Source organism: Salvelinus namaycush, chromosome 23 (assembly GCF_016432855.1).
Source record: "Salvelinus namaycush isolate Seneca chromosome 23, SaNama_1.0, whole genome shotgun sequence".
In the NCBI taxonomy this organism is placed as follows: domain Eukaryota; kingdom Metazoa; phylum Chordata; class Actinopteri; order Salmoniformes; family Salmonidae; genus Salvelinus; species Salvelinus namaycush.
Genome location: NC_052329.1, coordinates 24,603,678 through 24,625,060, shown reverse-complemented (window position 1 = coordinate 24,625,060; position 21,383 = coordinate 24,603,678). Strand labels below are relative to the sequence as shown.

The 21,383-nt window shown below is 44.1% G+C and overlaps 1 protein-coding gene across 1 annotated transcript in view; it reads left to right on the top strand.

Annotated features, from left to right (window-relative positions):
- Window positions 1-21,383, top strand: part of LOC120018220 (max-binding protein MNT-like) — a 30,755-nt gene that overhangs the window by 2,535 nt on the left and 6,837 nt on the right. Inside the window, exons 2-4 of the mRNA XM_038961296.1 lie at window positions 4,072-4,744; window positions 5,210-5,251; window positions 5,815-5,926. Coding sequence (XP_038817224.1) covers window positions 4,072-4,744; window positions 5,210-5,251; window positions 5,815-5,926 — 827 coding nt within the window. The remainder of the gene's footprint in view (window positions 1-4,071; window positions 4,745-5,209; window positions 5,252-5,814; window positions 5,927-21,383) is intronic.

Genomic DNA, 21,383 nt, shown 5'->3' with positions numbered 1-21,383 from the left:
GGATCTCGTTATGGTATCTCTGTGCATTCAAATTGCCATCGATAAAATGCATTTGTGTTTGTCTGTAGCTAATGCATGTCCATACCATAACCCCACCACCACCATGGCGCACTCTGTTCACAACGTTGAGATTGGCTAACCGCTCGCCCACACAATGCCATACACGCGGTCTGCCATCTGCAAAGTACAGTTGAAACCGGGATTCATCTGTAAAAGCACACTTCTCCTGAGTGCCAGTGGGCAAATGCTCACCTTCAATGAAGTTGGTTTCGTCTCTGAACTGCAGTCAGGCCAAGACCCTGGTGAGGATGACAAGCACGCAGATGAGCTTCCCTGATACGTTTTCTGACAGTTTGGGCAGAAATTCTTAGATTGTGCAAACCCACAGTTTCATCAGCGGTCAAGGTGGCTGGTCTCAGACGGATGTGGAGGTCCTGGGCTGGTGTGGTTACACATAGTCTGCGCTTGAGACCAGTTGGACGTACCGCCAAATTCTCTAAAATGAAGTTAGTTGAGAAATTGACATTCAATTCTCTGGCAACAGCTCTGGTGGACATTCCTGCAGTCAGCATGCCAATTGCACACTCCATCAACTTGAGACTTCTGTGACCATTGTGTTGTGTGACACAACTGCACATTTTTCGTGACCTTTTATTGTTCCCTGCAAAGGGTGCAATTGTGTAATGATCATGCTTCTTGTAATGCCACACCTGTCAGGTGGATGGATTATTTTGGCAATGGAGAAATGCGCACTAACAGGGATGTAAACAAATTTGTGCATACAATTTGAGAGAAATAATATTTTTGTGTGCTTTGGAAAATTCCTGTGCTCTTTTATTGTAGTTCATGAAACATGGGAGCAACACTGTATGTGTTGTGTTTTTTATATTTTTGTTCAGTATATATTTATATTACCGGACTCTGACATTTCTCGTTCTGATATGTGTGTATTGTTAGGTATCACTGCACTGTTAGAGCTAGGAACATAAACATTTCACTACACTCGTGATGACATCTGTATCAGTCGCTTAAACATATTTTCCAATTTTATTTGATTTAGGAGTTTTCACACCTCCACTGCCTGTTCAACAAATGACAAGCTCACAACACTCTGCACTTAAACGGTGGTTTACGTATGTCATGGGTTTTTAAAGGACCATCCTTCTCAGATGCATGTAGAGGAGGACTTATTCCTGGCTCTGTTTTTAACTAATACTCTGTTTGACCTTTGAATCCTACCCTGGGAGTGTGACTGAGCAAGGCCTAACCAATCCAGTCCTTCTGGGGTTTGGCCTAACCAATCCAGGCCTCCTGGGGTTTTATGGGTTGTTCTTGTATGTGGGAGAAGAGCACTTAATGGACTGAATCTTCTCAGGGCTGCTGAACTTTGAACTCTGACTGCGCTTTGTCACTATTGAGTGTTCCAGATAGGCCTGAGGTGGAGGTTAAACACTGATGACGGTGTTTACACTGATGACAGTGCTACAGTGTGCACTAATGAATACAACCCCGGGTTTTTGACATATACATTTTTACTAACTTAAGTTGGTCTAGCTCAGGTCAGTATAAAGGCAAATTGTTTCTTTCTAGATAAGGAACAAACATACAAAGACCTCTTCTGATCAACAATTTACTATTGTTATAAAAGGCCAACCAAAATGTAGTTTCAGTTTGAGCCACTCTGTTTAATCTTAGTAGGCAGTATGGAGAACAACATCAGCTCTTCATATCTAAGACCGAGGAGGCTTTCAATGTCACCGTGACGATCTGGCCTCCAGGCCTCTGCTGTGCTGGAGAGAGTAGAGCTGTTGCTTGTTCCTATTGCCTGGCTCTGAACAAAATATGTCCAATGTCTCTGTTAACTGCAAAAGCATGTTCCGTGTGTGCCTTGGCCTCTTTTGGAAGATGCACGGCCAGATAGCATTATTATGACAGACACACACACATACACTTGTTATTTATGCTTTGAGACTTTTCGCTTTTGTCTATCTTCGACTACATGCAGCTTCACCCTCCCTCTAATCAGGTAAATTACCACAGCTTGGGCCCAATCCACACACTGTATGTCCTCAATTTATCCCACGCTTCTGAGAAGTCTCCCACTGAATTGGATATGGTGGTCTAAGGGAAGGGAACATTGTGTAGCTAACGTGCTGTAATGGCCATGTTTAGCTCGGCTCTGCTCAACCTCTTATTGATGTAAAGGATGGCTGTAAAGCTCTTGTGTCTGACGGGTTCTAACACCACTGTTACCATAGCAACTGGACAACCCCCTTCCCCCGCCCCCCTAGTATCTACACATTGAAACGCATGCTGTTGGTGATTCTCCAATCTGATTGGATGAAGAGAGTTAAGGTCGTTGCTAGAACTCAGGGATTCAACCCCCTCTCTTCCTTTGTCTCTCTGGCTTGTCCAGGTTGTCGTCTTTTCTCCCCCACTCTGAGACGAGAATGTGTTGAAGGAGCTAGGAAAACGCAATTGGAGCTCATTCTCAAGGACCGCACGTGGACCTAATGTTAAGAGCATCAGTACTGAAACGTTCTAACAAACAAGTTGCTTCCTAAATAACAGACAAGTTTACGGAGCGTATTGCGCTACAATTTTTCAATGTCTTTAATCTCAGTACTGCACTAACATCAACACAATGTGTTTGTTCCGTTTTCAGTCACAACGTTGGGTTAGAGGGCTGAATAAAAGCTTTGTCTAATTGATTTGCTGCCACAATACATTTTCTGATGTGTTTCCAACGTCCTGCAGCTCTCTCTTTCTGAGGGCTTTCAGTAGATGTGGAGATATCACACATGGACGTTTCTCAGAAAAACTAGTCTGCTTCAGCTCAAAGTTACAAATAGTTCATTACAGTATTTAGGCCGGCACATACTACAGTCGTTGCATATGGGTCCCCAGTAAGAAGATTAGTTTGGGGAATTACTGAAGCTTGCAATATCCCAACAGAACATATCCCTTTTTACATTCGAACTATGACAGTATGACTTGGATTGGGCAAGAGGCATAAAACCTGCTTTTACTTGAACACACTGACCTTGGAATATACCCCACTTCCTCTTCAAAAACATTTCTCACACTGAGCTCAGCCCAGCTTTTACCACACATACACTGTCAGTCCTCCTGTCTTACTGCAGACCTGTAAGTGTGTAAATCCACTCATAAAAAGAATAAACAGCATTTGAGTTTTGTCTTGTAGCCAGCCAGTGCCAACAAGAGCAACTTAATGAGTTGTATAAATATAGGACTTTGGCTGCCTCGGAAATGGCACCTATTCACTATATAGTGCGCTACTTTTGACCAGGGCCCACAGGATTCCCTCAAAGACGAGCTCTGTTTTAATATGTCAATTCTTCTAACTAGTCTCAAGGTTCTGGCTGGCAAGGCATTGCGGCTGCATTATACAGCTCTTATAAGCTGGCAGAGGTCCAGGAGGCAGGATGAGGTCTGCCTGCAGGTCTGGTATGAACGTATGTTAGCATTATAAAAGCCCTATTGAGGTGTCTGGCATCATATTTCAATTCAGAACATGCAACATAAGCTGTGAACATAGTGTGCTAGCTAGGTGAATGGATGGCAGAATGCTTCCTTCCAGCTATCCTAGTTTCCTCCCCTGTTTTTGTTTATTGATTGTAGTATTCATTGGGAGTGAACCCGGCTGTCAAACTCACTAGATGGAGATTAGTCAGATGACGCTGGAAATGTTGTCAGACATGTTTCTGCTGGTACCTAACCTATGCTGCTTGACCTATTTGAAAACGATGTTCTCTGGTCATGGCAGAGGTTAGAGGTCATTGCTGTCAACCCAGTGGGTGGTGAAGTCTACGTTACCAGAGCTAACCTAACTGCCGTCCCAGAGCTATGGAGGAGTTTCCTTTTTTAGACGGTCAAGGTGGCTTTTGGAGAAATGTTTTTGCACTTACTTTTCAGATGTTCCTTTGTTGACGAAGTTAGTACAATCAAAATGTTTGTTGATAAATTGAATGAAATGCTGGTAACATTCTCGGCTCTAACGGTTGCTAACGTGCTCTAGCCTGTAACCATGCCTTCTTTCTCTCCCCACAGAGGAGAATGAGCTGAGGGAGAAGCTTCGCCTCCAACAGCTGTCTGACCACACCCACAGGCGCAATGATGTCACTTCCTACTCCCCCATCCAGATTAACCATGTGACCCGAGCAGAAGAGTCCTGCCCCCATTCGGAGCGCCGCCCCGCCCCTGTCCCGCCCCCACTGCCACCCCCCTCCATGCCCATTACTGTCATCCCTATCCCCATGATGACCTCCAACCACACAGGTCTGCCCCCCACTGTCCCAACCCCCTCCTCCACCACCCTGTCCCCCCAGGCCGGGGCAGCACCCTACCTGGCCTCCCCCAGGAGGGACCCTCACTCCCCAGGGCACGACCACCAGGGACAGGGTGCACTTTTGGCTCTCTCTCCTCAGGTGAAGACAGACCACTCCCACCACTTGCCGTTGACCCAATCTGGCAACCACAAGCAGAATCACCACCAGCTTCCGCAGATGGTTTCCTCCCAATCTGGCAACCATAAACTGCTGCAGAAGCAGCAGCAGTCACCCCAGCTGGTGCAGCCCTACCCTGGCTCCATCGTCTCAGCCCCCCAGCTGCATGCCTTACTCCCCCAGCCAGGGCCCCCCCAGACACCCCGTGGGGCCCAGACCAGTCCTTTTGGGGGCCGAGGCAGCCCCCCTGACCTGGATGGGAAGAAGAGGCCTGGAGGGTAAGTGGCCATTTTTGTTATTTATAGGAGAGATGGTTTGCACTTTGGTTAGATTTTTTTCCCTCATTTTGCATTTTTAGTTTTCCTTATTTTTTTTTGTGTGGCTATTTTGTAGCAAAGAGTCTGTGTGTAGATGTGCCTGTGATTGTCAGTCACATGTTGAGTGGTAAGGTACAAACGGTATCAGAAAAATCACAAACCATGAAAAGTCACTGCACTGAAGGATTCATGGACTAAATAACTCTTGGATTATGTACTCTATAATGAGTGTCCTGATTGGTCAATTGAGCAGTAATCAGATCCAATTAGCTGCCTGTGCATATATTACAGTATATTGGTAAAGTAACAGAGATGATGGAGTACTTTATATTTGTTGGTTGATTTGATTCTTGTTCAGTGAGTCTCGTCATCTTACCCGTTCTGGACACCCAATCTTATAATGTGCTCCGATCTGTGCTTTTACAGGGCAGGGACAAGAGAAGTACATAACAAGCTTGAGAAAAACAGGTGGGTGCATCTCTCTCCCATGGTCGCCTTTTATTAAACAGTGGATTGAGCTCTTTGCACAGGGCAGTTTAAGGTTATGGTGAGATTAGGTGTACACTATTATTGCCCACGTCTTTTTTCAACCGACTTGCTTGCTTACTTCTCTGTCCTGTTCTAAGAACAAATTATACTCCCATTTATTCACTTAAGTCTAATCTATAGATATTGCATTTGTCAGACAATAATTGATCATATCTTGGACTTTTTAATGGCTTTCAATGTTCTGTTTATTCTGATTGTACTTCCCTGTACTGTAGTAGTAGGGTTATAATGGCCAAAAACAGGACCAAGCAGAAGAGTTCTTGCCTTACCTCTGCCTGCATCCTTTAACACAGACGTTTTACCACGAAAAACCTGTTCAATATGTCCCATGTTAGTAGTAATTCTTTATTAGCCCTAAATGGGAAATTGGTTTGCAACATTTTTTTTTTTGAAGAAGCTGAATGTGTGAAATCACACCTCATCCTTCCTCTCACTAAGACTCTTCTCTCTACCCTTCTTTCATCCCTCCATCCCTTACTCAGACGGGCTCACCTGAAGGAGTGCTTTGATACCCTGAAGAAAAACATCCCCAATGCAGATGAGAAGAAGACCTCTAACCTCAGTGTCCTGAGGAGCGCCCTCCGATATATACAGGTAAGCAAGCTAGAAGAACTGCATGGTTGAGCAAAGGACTACGATGGAATTGAATTCGCTGTTGAATTAAGTGTAGATGTTCACTCTGCGTTTTCACCATTTGAATTTGGGGATTTTCCCGTTTTCCAATGTTACTTGTTTCCCTGTCAAGGGAAGTAAAGTCAGTTTTGTGTCGTATCTCGTAGGCTTTGTTTGAAGAAAGTAGAGTGTAATGATTAGTGGTTTCGGCTATTTCAGCCACACCCATTGCTGACAGGTGTATAAAATAGAGCACACAGCCATGCACTCTCCATAGACAAACATTGGCAGTAGAATGGCCGAACTGAAGAGCTCAGTGACTTTCAACGTGGCACCGTCATAGGATGCCACCTTTCCAACAAGTCAGTTTGTCAAATTTCTGCCCTACTAGAGCTGCCCCGGTCAACTGTAAGTGCTGTTATTGTGAAGTGGAAATGTCTAGGAGCAACAACGGCTCAGCTGCGAAGTGGTAGATTACACAAGCTCACAGAACGTGACCATTGTCACGTCTGTCCTCGGTTGCAACACTCACTACTGAGTTCCAAACTGCCTCTGGAAGCAACTGTAACTTGGCTACTCAGGAACATTCAATGTCTTGATAAGCAAATCCAGTGTAGATTTGGCTTTATGTTGTAAGTTATTGTCCTGCTGAAAGGTGAATTTCTCTTCCCAGTGTCTGGTGTAAAGCAGGTTTTCCTCTAGTGCTTAGCTCCATTCCGTTACTTTTCATCCTGTAAAACTCCCCAGTCTTTGCTGATGTCAAGCATACACATACCATGAGGCAGTTGCTCATTGATCGGTTGTTGGCTTTGCATTTAGGCCCAAAGTTTTTTTTTTTTTCAGTATTACTTCAGTGCCTTTTGCACACGTTATTCTGTATATTTTTGTTATTTTCACGCTGTCATTTAGGTCATTATTGTGGAGTCACTACAATGTTGTTGATCCATCCTCCGTGTTCTCCCATCACAGCCATTGAACTCAGTAGCTGTTTTAAAATCACCAATGGCCTCATGGTGACATCCCTGAGCAGTTTTCTTCCTGTCCGGCAGCTCAGTTCAGAAGGACGACTGCATCTTAGATGTGAAAGTGGTTTAATTAATACATCATCCAAAGTATAATTATTAACTAACCTTGCTTAAAGATATATTTAATGTCCTTGATTTTGGAATGAGATATTCGACAAGCCGGTGTCCACATATTTTTGGTCATGTAATGTCTTTTTTTATTTGTGTGAATACTTGAACAGATTTACTAAATTAAACACGTTTTTAGCAGAATTCCTAGTGATTTTTGTAACCAACTTTTTATTTCATTTTGTCATTTTTCTTTTTCAGGCACAAACTTTTTAGACAAACTAAAATTCCCCCCCGCCAAAATAAATGACTTGCGGGATGGTTTTGTCCCTGTTGCTGACCCTTGGTTCACTGTCTTGTGGTGTCGCTAGGAACCATCTGAGCATTGAACTTTCCTGTTGCTTCTTCATTGTGAAGTGAAGATTGCCTAGCCCTTCGTCTCCTGCTGATTGTGTGTGAACTACTGTATGCCTGATCCACCACACCTACAGGTGGCGGCTTGTGTGGGAAAACTGTCTGGGTCAAAATTGGTATAACGGCAATTCATTTCAGATTAACTAAGATGATAACAATTCTTATTTGTTTTAGTGCCACTAGGCTATTATTGGAGCTGCTTTGTATATCCTTAGGTCCTTGGTGTTCTTGGCAATGTCATTATGTCTGGTCAGGTTAGTCCAGGTGAGTACTGGGGAGGGAAGGGAGTTTCTAGTCTCTAGCAGAAGGCTAAACTGTTTGGATATGCACTTCTACCTGGGTTATAGGCAGACCAGAGCCTCCAAAATGTACCAAGAGTTCATTAAAACCCCTTTTGAAAGATTATTAAAGCTACTATTTTATATACGCTTTTATTTAGATTATTTTTATGTGATTAAAACCTTTTAATAGACTTTTGTGGTTGAAAAGGAATGACTGTAAGTGGTTCAATTATGTGTGATACAGGCAGGTAGTATATCGAAAGCTATGTGCGAGCAGGTGACTGGTGTACAAAGGTCTTGAACAAACCTATTTAACTCAGGAGTGATGTGATAGTTCCCGTTGCTATGTTCGCTGTGTGTGCTTATTCAGAATATATGCAGTATTAGTCAGAAGTTTGGACACACCTACTCATTCAAGGGTTTTCTTTATTTGTAATAGTTTTTAGATTGTAGAATAATAGTGAAGACATCAAAACTATGAAATAACACATGGAATCATGTAGTAACCAAAAAAGTGTTATAAAAATCTAAATATATTTTAGATTCTTCAAAGTAGCCACCCTTTGCCTTGATGACAGCTTTGCACATTCTTGCCATTCTCTCAACCAGCTTCACCTGGAATGCTTTCCAACAGTCTTGAAGGATTTCTCACATATGCTGAGCACTTGTTGGCTGCTTTTCCTTCACTCTGCGGTCCAACTCATCCCAAACCATCTCAATTGGGTTGAGGTCAGGTGATTCTGGAGGCCAGGTCATCTGATGCAGCACTTCATCACTCTCCTTCTTGGTCAAATAGCCCTTACACAGCCTGAACGTGTAATGTGTCATTGTCCTGTTAAAAAAAAATGATAGTCCCACTAAGTGCAAACCAGATGGCATGGCGTATCGCAGCCGACTGCTGTGGTAGCCATGCTGGTTAAGTGTGCCTTGAATTCTAAATATATCAGACAGGGTCACCAGCAAAGCACCATCACACCACGACCTCCATGCTTCACGGTGGGAACCACACGTGCAGGAGATCATCCGTTCACCTGCTCTGCGTCTCACAAAGACATGGCGGTTGGAACCGAATAATCACATTTTTTTCTCGTCAGACCAAAGGACAGATTTCCGCCAGTCTAATGTCCTTTGCTCGTGTTTCTTGGCCCAAGCAAGTCTCTTCTTATTATTGGTGTCCTATTTGTGCTGCAATCTGAATTTGGTAACTCTAATGAACTTATACTCTGCAGCAGAGGTAACTCTGGGTCTTCCTTTCCTGTTGTGGGCCTCATGAGAGCCAGTTTCATCATAGCGCTTGATGGGTTTTGTGACTGCACTTGAAGATATTTTCAAAGTTCTTCAAATTTTCCGCATTGACTGACCTTCATGTCTTAAAGTCATGATGGACTGTCGTTTGTCTTTGCTTATTTGAGCTGTTCCTGCCATAATATGGACTTGGCCCTATTTGGTAAAATACCATCTTCTGTATACCACCCCTAACTTGATTGGCTCAAACGCATTAAGAAGCATAGAAATTCCACAAATTAACAAGGCACACCTGTTTAATTGAAATGCATTCCAGATGACTACCTCATGAAGCTGGTTGAGAGGATGCCAAGAGTGTGCAAAGCTGTCATCAAAGCAAAGGGTGGCTACATTGAAGAATCTCAAATATAAAATATTAACTCACCAAAAAAAGAAATATCCATTTTTCAGGACCCTGTCTTTCAAAGATAATTTGTAAAAAAATCCAAATATCTTCATTGTAAAGGGTTTAAACACTGTTTCCCATGCTTAATCAATTAACCATAAACAATTAATGAACATGCACCTGTGGAACGGTCGTTAAGACACTAACAGCTTACAGATGGTAGACAATTAAGGTCACAGTTATGAAAACTTAGGACACTAAAGAGGCCTTTCTACTGACTCTGAAAAACACCAAAAGAAAGATTCCCAGGGTCCCTGCTCATCTGTGTGAACGTGCCTTAGGCATGCTGCAAGGAGGCATGAGGACTGCAGATGTGGCCAGGGCAATAAATTGCAATGTCTGTACTGTGAGACGCCTAAGACAGCGCTACAGGGAGACCGGATGAACAGCTGATCATCCTCTCAGTGGCATCTCACAGCAAGAACTGGCAAATCTGGTACAGTCCATGAGGAGGAGATGCACTGCAATACTTAATGCAGCTGGTGGCCACACCAGATACTGACTGTTACTTTTGATTTTTTACCTCCCCCCAATGTTCAGGGACACATTATTCCATTTCTGTTAGTCATGTATTGAATTTTATTGGTCACCTACACATGGTTAGCAGATGTTAATGCGAGTGTAGCGAAATGCTTGTGCTTCTAGTTCACACCGTGCAGTAATATCTAACAAGTAATCTAACAATTCCACAACAACTACCTTATACACACAAGTGTAAAGGAATGAATATGTATATATGGATGAGCGATGGCCGTGCGGCGTAGGCAAGATACAGTAGATGGTATAGAGTACAGTATATACATATGAGATGAGTATGTAGGGTATGTAAATATTATATAAAGTGGGATTGTTTAAAGTAACTAGTGATACGTTTATTACATCCAATTTTTTTTATTATTAAAGTGGCTAGAGATTTGAGTCTGTATGTTGGCAGCAGCCACTCGATGTTAGTGATGGCTGTTTAACAGTCTGATGGCCTTGAGATAGAAGCTGTTTTTCAGTCTCTCGGTCCCCGCTTTGATGCACCTGTACTGACCTCGCCTTCTGGATGATAGCGGGGTGAACAGGCAGTGGCTTGGGTGGTTGTTGTCCTTGATGATCTTTATGGCCTTCCTGTGACATCGGGTGGTGTAGGTGTCCTGGAGGGCAGGTAGTTTGGCCCCGGTTATGCTTTGTGCAGACCTCACTACCCTCTGGAGAGCCTTACGGTTGTGGGCGGAGCAGTTGCCATACCAGGCAGTGATACAGCCTGACGGATGCTCTTGATTGTGCATCTGTAAAAGTTTCAGGGTTTTAAGTGTTAAGCCAAATTTCTTTAGCCTCCTGAGGTTGTTGAGGCGCTGTTGCGCCTTCTTCACCACGCTGTCTGTGTGTAGGACCATTTCAGTTTGTCCGTGATGTGTACGCCGAGGAACTTAAAACTTTCCACCTTCTCCACTACTGTCCCGTCGATGTGGATAGGAAGCTGCTCCCTCTGCTGTTTCCTGAAGTCCACGATCATCTCCTTTCTTTTGTTGACGTTGAGTGAGAGGTTATTTTCCTGACACCACACTCCGAGGGCCCTCACCTCCTCCCTGTAGGCCGTCTCGTCGTTGTTGGTAATCAAGCCTACCACTGTAGCATCATCTGCAAACTTGATAATTGAGTTGGAGGCGTGCATGGCCACGCGGTCATGGGTGAACAGGGAGTACAGGAGAGGGCTGAGAACGCACCCTTGTGGGGCCCCAGTGTTGAGGATCAGTGGGATGGAGATGTTGTTTCCTACCCTCACCACCTGGGGGCGGCCTGTCGAAGTCCAGGACCCAGTTGCACAGGGCAGAATTTGTCTGTGGAACTTGTTCAGTTTGTCGCCGTTGTTAAATCTTATGTTCATACAAATATTTACACATGTTAAGTTTGCCGAAAATTAAACGTAGTTGACAGAGGACGTTTTTCTTTTTTTGCTGAGTTTATTTTGATTTGTTTAAAACTTTTTTTTTTTTTGGTTACTACATGATTCCATATGTGTGATTTCATAGTTTTGATCTCTTCACTGTTATTCTACAATTTTAGAATATAGTAAAAATAAAGAAAAAACATGAGTAGGTGTCCAAACTTTTGACTGGTACTGTACACACACACCCCTATCCTCTGCTGGTGAGGATCTGATCCTGTGTGTTGATGGCAGCGGTGGGTTTTACTCCCTGGGAGGCAGGGCTAGGAGAGCGGGAAACTAGGGCAGTGTGGGTCCACAGAACTCATGTCACCCAATCTCCCTCCTCCCCTGCCTCCCTCTAGTGTGTCGTGCTCGACTAGCAGACTGACCCAGCACCCCCACCCCTTCTCGACAGCCAAGCTGGATTTAGGGTGTATTTAAAGCACATGTCCCGGCCGGGAAACAAACAACTACAGACATTTTCCACTCTTGATGTATTTGCACTGCAGGGCAGTCTCCATTTTTAGCCGTAGGAATTTAGCTTGAGCTTATTTAGTGAAGAGGGAAATCAGAATTTGTTTTTTTGGATGGGGGAGATTGAGTTTATTTCCAGCTTAAATAATGCACGTTTGCAGGCCCGAAATACTGGTTAAAATATTTTGAATGACTTTGAAGTTATAAGTATATGACATAGGCCAAAATGTGTGTAGTTGCTTCATGTTGCCAGTGCTACAACACGCCCACATTCTCTGGTCTTCCCTTTATTCATCAGTTTACTGTAAGCGGCTCCTTCTCAGTACTCATATCTATGGACGTCAGACTGAGGCCAGGGGTTCCTGATAGACGAGCGGGCCTCTCTTCTTGGTAACAGTTGAGTAGTAGAAGTCGTGCTGAGTCACGCAGTTCTCTTCCCTAATTGTTATTGGTTGAGCTCCAATAGTGGTGGGTTGGGAGAGAGTGAGGGAGGGGTGAGAAGAAAAGGAGATTGAGGGGTGTTTAAAAGTACAGCGTGTGATCGCTGTCGTTCAGACATGGACAGTACGGTGCAGGGCAGACACGTTTCCCGACAGCACTCGCCTCTCTCCCCGCATGCTCCTTCCTGATCCCCTCTCCAACCTTTTTTGTTATTTAGGCTAGGGGCAGCATAGCGTCAGTGTAGTCTGCTAATGTGACCAATGAGGACCAGACCAAAGAGGTTGAATAAGAGGATTACTTTTCATTTGATTCATCTTTGAACAGTGATGCTGGCAGCCCTGTGTGTCTGTCATCTTTGTTGAACAACATGGCCTCCTGGGTAGGAGTGCTGATCTTGGATCAGTTTAGCCGTTTGGATCATAATGAATAAGATTTATTTTGGTCAGAAGGGACTTGATTCTAGATCAGCACTCCTACTAGGATACGCTTTCTGAATACAGACTCTTATCTGCAGGCCGGGTGTCTTATCAGAGCATGTCCCTTGTTTTGCACTGAGGTTAGTATCACTGTGAGGCTACTTCTCACCAACAGCCACTCTGCTGAGAAGTCAAGTCACACTTCTGTTTAATTTCTTCCTCCTTTCATAGAAGTGGCAGAGTGGGTAAGCTAGCGAGACCAAACCGAATGAGGAACTTGAATATAAGGCTGCCTGCCTGCATCACGTGTTAGTGGGATTCTTGTAGTATCTAAACCAACATTGGTGTGTAATGTTTCAAAGATGCTGCTGCTTGCAAGCAGATTTTAACTTCCGCGTGCTTCTCGGTTTGATGTTTTTCTCAATACTTTTTCCTACAGTAGTTTGTTGTCCTATGTGTTACGCTATATTTTTAGATTTTACGACTTCCTACGATGTGGTCTGTGCTGTCTAGCGTGGGATGTGTTTCTCTATCTGACCTATTTGCTGCTGTCGTGTGTGAGAGAGAGAGCGGCTTTGTACTCTATGCTGCGCCATGGCTGGGACTCTTAAATGCTGGCGTGCTCAGCACTGGGGCTCCTCCCTCTTTCCCTCTTCTTTCATCCCTCCCTCCATCCTGCCTCACTCTGCTCACAGGGCCACATGAGCAGAGAGCACATGGCTAGCCAGAGCTATATGACATCACCCCGTGATGGGCCCTCCTCTTCGCCCCGCCCACAGCTACAGCCACAGCTCAGTGCTAGAGCTAGCTAGCTCCTCTCCTGGAACTGCCTGGGAGGGAGGCTTAGCTAGCCACTAACTGAAGGGAAAGAGGGAGGGTGAAAAGGGAGGGAGGGGACACGCGTAAACACCAGGCTCGTTTTAACCAGCCTATTAGATTTCACTGGCGGCAGAACGACTCTGAAGGAACCTGTTTGGGATGCAGAAGAGCTGTGTGTTGGAGGGCAAATGTGCTTTTCCATGTGGTGGGGAAGCTGCTCATGTCCGCTACAAATCATATATAATACAAAGTAATTGATTTAGCAAATATGATCATTTCTCTGTTTTTAAGAGTAGCTCATGTTTTGAGTTTGTCACAGGCAGAGATTTTAACCTAGTTAAAATCCAATTCTTTGACTCAACAATTTCAGTTTTGACATTTATAATTCATTCAGTCTAAAGGAGAAAAAACTGTTTTCTATTTAGAGGAAATCACAGGATTTGAAGTGTTTTATTTGTAAGGATTTACGTCATAAAAAGAAGTCTCTATAATACTGAAGTGGGTCACCTAGTTGGTCATTTCTGATTCTGAAAGACACGTCCTTTCAAAGTAGCCCCAGATCCCATCACATATTATTGGGACAGTCAGACAGTGTGTTTTGAGGATTGTGTTTTTGGCTCAGGCGTGAGGGTGTGAGCTTTGACCCAAGCTGGAATAGTGAAATATTACTTCCACCGGTCTGTCCTCATTGGGGTTTGTGTGTTTGTTCCTTGGTCAGCTCCTATTCCATCTGTAAGTGGTTTAACACAGAGGGGAATTAACCCTGGCTGAACATTAATGCTATTTACTAGGAGACCAACTGAAAGGGGTCTGAACCTGGAAATGAACTCGGGGCACTTTGGAAATTCTTTGTTGGTGTTGATTTAGACTCAAATGAGGCTACTTGTTGAGGTAATGTAGGCAGGTCCTCAAGGCAGACTTAGGTGTGTGTCCCAAATTACACCTTATTCCCTATATAGTACACTACTTTTGACCAGAGCTACTATGGGACCTGGTCAAAAGTATTCCCTGGTAGTCCTGTGTGGCTCAGTTGGTAGCAAGGTGCTTGCAACGCCAAGGGTCGTGGGTTCGATTCCCCCTGGGGTCACCCATATGAAAATGTATGCACACATGACTAAGTCGCTTTGGATAAAAGCGTCTTCTAAATGGCATATTCTATTAGTGCACTATATAGGGAATAGAGGGCCATTTGGGACTGAGCCTTCAGTATCTTCTGTTTTGAAGCATTGTTATTGCAGTGTTGAAGCCGCATCTTGGTTAGGTTTGAGCCATCAATTTTCAAGAGCAACAGAATTGTTCTGCTCTCTTCGGTTTTACGAAAACGTACTGTTCCTTTACCCAAGCTGTCACAGCAATCTTAAATGTTGTGTCATTTCCTCCAGCTCTGTCTGTATAAAGTACATTTCGACTCACAGGTTGCATAAAACGGATGTTAGAGAAGTGTGTTTCCAGTTCAGTTCCACACAGCCGGTAATTACCACTCCATCCCCTGCCAACCGCTGAGGAGGTGAGAAGAGGGCACAGTTGCTGTCTACAATGTTTGTATTGTTCATGGTGCTCTCATTCTAGCAAAGTACAGTGCCAGTCAAAGATTGATAAGGATTTTGATAGTGGCCTTTCGTCCTCAGCAACTCTTCCTCATAGTGACTGACAACACTGCAGCAAGGTCTGGAACACTACGACTTTATAACCCATTACATGGCAAGAACTCTCAAATTAGGCCACTTCCCACCCAGTTTGAACACAGATGCACGCACACAGCACTTGCTCACACACACCCTAAAGTAGGTATTTTCCACAAAAAAGCGACTCCTTTGTTGTTTTTGCCTAGAGCCACTTGAAGTTTTCTATTCCAACTTGGGATCTAGAGAGAAGACAACACACAGGTTTACGGTTACTGATGATCACAACAAACGCTAGTGAAAAGACCGGTGTCCCCCAGGCTAATTACCAAGCGCCTTGCACTGAAGGAGTAGCTTGTCTGCAATGTTGTTGGCTGCCTGCTGCTCACGCTATCTAGCTTAGGCTAGCCTAGCGCTATCTGTCTCCGCTGTGCTGCAAAAGTGATTCAGTGAGTACAGCCTGGCTGCTCCCTCCTCCCCCTCTACTCTCCCTCCCCCTCGGTCTCCTCTCTCTGCGGGGCCATGTGCTCAGCACCCGCATTGCATGTCATTCCGCCTGAGCTGTGTTTATACCCACACACGGCACAGTGAAACCTGCTCTACTTTCTTTCACACAAACAGATCTAAACGAGGCCCCACTACTCCTCTAAGGAAAGGCGGGGGAAGGGAGGGAGTCATGTTTGTCACGTGCGAATGAAACAAAAGCTAATTGTAACCTCATCTCCCTTTCTCCCCCTCTTCCGTCGTCGTAGCGTGCACTGCCTTGTCGTAGCTGCAGGGCTCTTTTTCAGTGTTTCTAAGGATGGTAGGGACTTACAGTGTATTCAGAAAGTATTCAGACCTTTCTTTCTCACACACACACATAGTACCAGTCAAAAGTTTGGACACACCTACTCATTCCAGGGTTTTTCTTTGTTTTGACTATTTTCTACATTGTTCTACAACTATGAAATAACACATATGGAATCATGTAGTGGCCAAAAATGGGTTAAACAAAAAACAATATATTTGAGATTTTTCAAAGTTGCCACCCTCTGTCTTGATGATTGCCAAGCGTATGCAAAGCTTTCTCTCAACCAGCTTCACCTGGAATGCTTTTCCAACAGTCTTGAAGGATTTCTCACATATGCTGAGCACTTGTTGGCTGCTTTTCCTTCACTCTGCGGTCCAACTTATCCCAAACCATCTCAATTGGGTTGAGGTCAGGTGATTCTGGAGGCCAGGTCATCTGATGCAGCACTTCATCACTCTCCTTCGTGGTCAAATAGCCCTTACACAGCCTGAAGGTGTAATGTGTCATTGTCGTCCCCAAGAACACACTGGCCTCCATCATTCTTAAATGGAAGAAGTTTGAAACCACCAATACTCTTCCTAGAGCTGGCCCCCCGGTCAAACTGAGCAATCGGGGGAGAAGGGCCGTGGTCAGGTAGGTGAACAAGAACCTGATGGTCACTCTGACAGAGCTCCAGAATTCCTATGTGGAGATGGGAGAACCTTCCAGAAGGACAACTATCTCTGCAGCACTCCACCAATCAGGTCAGACGTTAAAGGCACATGACAGCCCGCTTGGAGTTTTCCAAAAGGCACCTAAAGGACTCTAACCACGAGAGACAAGATGCTCTAGTCGGATTGAACTTTTTGGCCTGAATACCAAGCGTCATGTCTGGAGGAAACCAGGCACCGCTCATCACCTGGCCCATACCAATGTTTTTCAGCGGCAGGGACTGGGAGACTAGTTCGGATTGAGGGGAAAGATGAACGGAGCAAAGTACAGAGACACTTGATGAAAATCTGCTCCAGAGCGCTCAGGACCTGACTGGGCGACGGTTCACCTTCCAACAGGACAATGACCCTAAGCACACAGCCAAGACAGCGCAGGAATGACTTCAGGACAAGTCTCAATGTCCTTGAGTGGCCCAGCCAGAGCCTGGACTTGAACCCGATCAAACATCTCTGGGGAGACCTGACAATAGCTGTGCAGCAACGCTTCCCATCCAACTTGACAGAGCTTGAGAGGATCTGCAGAGAAGAATGGGAGAAACTCCCCAAATACAGGTGTGCCAAGCTTTTAGCATCATACCCAAGAAGACTTGAGGCTGTAATCGCTGCCGAAGGTGCTTCAACAAAGTACTGAGTAAAGGGTCTGAGTACTTATGTAAATGTGATATTTGTTTTTTTATTTTTTATACACTTGCAAAAATGTCTAAACCAGTTTTTTTGCTTTGTCATTATGGGGTATTGTGTGTAGATTGAGGGGGGAAAATCTATTTAATCCATTTTAGAATAAGGCTGTAACGTAATAAAATGTGGAAAAAGTCAAGTGGTCTGAATAGTTTCCGAATGCACTGTATTAGTAGGTGGATCAGTACAGGCTGATACTGAAGAGGTGCTTTCTCTGGTTTCTTGTCATGTGTTCTGTAGTATCCATCTGCTGTTCTTGGCCTGTTTCAGGTACACTGTTCTTAGCTTGTCTCACCCTAGCTGTTGCTGTGTGTTCTCTGTTGTTGAATGGGGGCTGGGGCAGATATCCTTGCTTGTGTAGACTACGGTTATAGGTGGTAGTAGTAGTACAGCTTGCCTTGCAGAGTGTTTTGACGTTCTCCAAGGACAGTATTGAACAGCCAAGTGCATACGAATGGCAACTACAGCTAGTATAGCAAGCAGATGGAGGTGTATAAATGGCTAGAAGCAGCTAGCTACTAGATGGTGTAGTGACAGAGGTGGGGCCATAGTCGTTGTACCAGAGAGAGTTCAGTGGGTGTTGGTGTTTGTAGAGCAGTGAGTAGTACATACAGCATCTTTCTCGCGGGCGCTCACTCTGTCTCTCTTTGTCTGTATGAGTCATAGCACTAGGCCCAGAATTCCACCATGTGTTCATGAGCATGCTTGCAAAAGACATGCCCCCACACTCGCATTCACATATGACTGTCTCCGTGTTACAGCGTTGGCTTTATGATTGCGTTCTACAACCGTTTTTTTAACCTTGTTATTGCAGTGTTTTATTTGGTCGCTGATGTATGTTTCTGATGCCTTTTTAATATTCTACCGCTGTACAACTGACGCACTGGGACAATGTGCTGCTTATCACCTGACATGTTGCCATGGAAACAATGGCGGTTTTCAGCTGTTGCCGTGACAACAAAACGAGGGGGGCGGTCTGATTGGAGCAGAGTGCTGTCATTATTCATATAGTTATGTTGGTGGTAAAGACCACCCAGACCGGCTAGATGAGACGGGCACAGACACACCTCCCTCTGGGGTCTGTCTAGGACCATAGGTGACTCACCACCAGCCATTCAGGGGAGTCTGCAGCAGTACGCCTTCTACTGGACTGATAGAGCCTTAAACAACACCAGACTGGTTGTCTTAATCGTTTTAACGCTACCCTAACATTTAAATCAAGACAGAATGACAGATCTGGTCTTCTTTAGACTGCACAACTGTCTCATCTTATATATATATATATATATATATATATACACACACACACACACACACCTCTCCTGTCCTATAGGCTGCATAGTGTTATCACACACATCTCCTTTCTGCCCTCCAAGGTAAGGAGCAGTTCACGCATGTAGGTTTAGACAGGTCATAGGGTTGGGCTTGTGTTTCAGTGTGCTTGCTTGTGTGAGGGTCCTGGGTTTGTGTGAGTGACAGCACAGCAGAGCATCTTATCTAATCCTGGTTGAAGACCCGCAATTGGCCTTACATCTGTTTATACTTCCATACTGTATAGCAATTGTACAAATGTAGTATGTGTACCTAGTCTCACACACACAGCTACATTATACACAGATACAGGAAGTCCAGGTCTGTGAGCACACAGCTTTATGGCTCTGAGTCATAGATGAGTCCAGCCTTGTTAGCCTTGTCGTGATTCTAGTCTTCTTAGTTTTGTCCTGATTGGCTAGTTGTGATTCCATGGTCTTCTGAACCTAGTCGTTTGGGCAATACCCACTGGAGGAGGGGGAATGAAACTCAATGTCTTTATGTCTCTCATAAAGTCAATGTAAAGGTTTCTTTTCCTGGCAGACTCCATCATGGTGTTCTTCCTAGTTGTTTTCTGTCTCCCAGGCAGACCGACAGTATAATCTCTCTGTCCTGGCTGCTCTCCCTCTGTACAGACCTGCCCCGCCCACTACAGCCTGTTTTGTCAGGCCTTTGTCAGCTGACCAGGAAAAGATAAACTGGGTCAGAGAGCCACTGCCCAGCACCTCCCTCTTTCCGTACTCCCTCCCTCTATCCAGGTCTCTCTGTGTCTGTTCTTCCTTTCACACAGTCATGCTGCCTGCCCGGTCATGGTGTAGGGTAATGTCTGTTGCTTCTGCTCATCCATTCACAGGAAGCAACAGACATGGAAATGGCTCTCCCAAGACTTTATTTTAGACTGCTGTCAGTCCTATGAAATGGTTTTGAGTAATGCTTTCAGAGTAGTAAATGAGTGTCCATGTGGTTTAGAAAGAACATTTGTGGGGACTAGCAAGGTGAGCAAAGAGGAAAATGGGAGGGGCCCACATAAGGAGGCATATCCAAGCAGTCTCTAAGAGGATGTTGATGCTTGCGTCTAACAACAGTAGTACTACACTCCGAGAGTACTAGTTAGTGTTCCCAGAGGGGATTGTCCTTTGCTCCTCTGGAATCCAGCTCAGCCTACCGTGGAAGTGAAGTAGATGCAGCAATGACCTTCTGAAGAAACATTATCTATCGACTGTTGTAAACACTCAGGATGTGGGTGTGGTTTTGACAGTAACATAACATGTGACATGTTTCTGTACAGGGAGAGCGAATGATCTCTTGGTCAGAGTGTGTATATAGCCCTGTCTCTGTCTCAACATTGACAGATGAAGTAGAGACCATGGGGTCAGGAAATAGTGTTGGTTTTATTGTTGGTTGTGTGATGTACAGTCACAGACAAGGAAGTGACCAGCATAACGAATACACTAAGGGGTGGCTTGTTTGTCAAGTTGATAAGAAGAGATAAATGGTTTATGCATGTGGTTCCGCGGCTGTTGCTAAAACAACACAGGTCTGAATAGCTTTACTTTACATGAACGCAAATGGAGGTTTATGACATTGGCATGTATGATTTTAATTATGACTAGGTAAACTCAATGTACACATTGAGGACCAATGACACCTGGAATAGAATCCAGCCATTAAAAAAAAAAATGGCTGGATTTTTTGGGGTTTCGCCTGTTAAATAAGTTCTGTTATACTCACAGAATAACAGAACTTATTTAACAGGCGAAACCCCGAGGACAAACCATTCCGATTTTGTTTTTTTGAGGTCACTCTCTTCAATGAAATTTCATTGACCTTCTTGCAGTTCCTACCGCTTCCACTGGATGTCAACAGTCTCTAGAAATTGGTTGAGGTTTTTTCCTTTGTGTAATGAAGAAGTACGGCCATCTTGAACGAGGGTCACTTGAAGTGTACTGTTTGTTAGAGGCGCGTGACCAGAAAGCTAGCTACAGTTTATTTTAATCCTGTATTGAACACAGATCATCCCGTCTTCAATTTTATCGATTATTTACGTTAAATACCTGAAGTTGTATTACAAAAGTAGTTTGAAATGTTTTGGCAAAGTTTACAGGTAACGTTTGAGATATTTTGTAGTCATGTTGCACAAGTTGGAACCAGTGTTTTTCTGGATCAAACGCGCCAAATAAATGGACATTTTGGATATATATTGACGGAATTAATCGAACAAAAGGACCATTTGTGATGTTTATGGGACATATTGGAGTGCCAACAACAGAAGCTCGTCAAAGGTAAGGCATGAATTATATTTTTATTTCTGCGTTTTGTGTCGCGCCTGCAGGGTTGAAATATGCTTCTCTCTCTTTGTTTACTCTTTTGCTATCCTCAGATAATAGCATTGTTTGCTATTATTTTTGGATATAAATATGAACTTTACCGAACAAAACATACATGTATTGTGTAACATGAAGTCCTATGAGGGTCATCTGATGAAGATCATCAAAGGTTAGTGATTTAATTTTATCTCTTTCTGCTTTTTGTTACTCCTCTCTTTGGCTGGAAAAATGGCTGTGTTTTTCTGTGACTTGGCTCTGACCTAACATAATCGTTTGGTGTGCTTTCGTCGTAAAGCCTATTTGAATTCTGACATGTTGGCTGGATTCACAACAAGTGTAGCTTTAATTTGGTATCTTTCATGTGTGATTTCATGAAAGTTTGATTTTGATAGTAATTTATTTGAATTTGGCGCTCTGCATTTTTACTGGCTTTTGGCCAAATGGGACGTTAGCGTCCCACATATCCCAGAGAAGT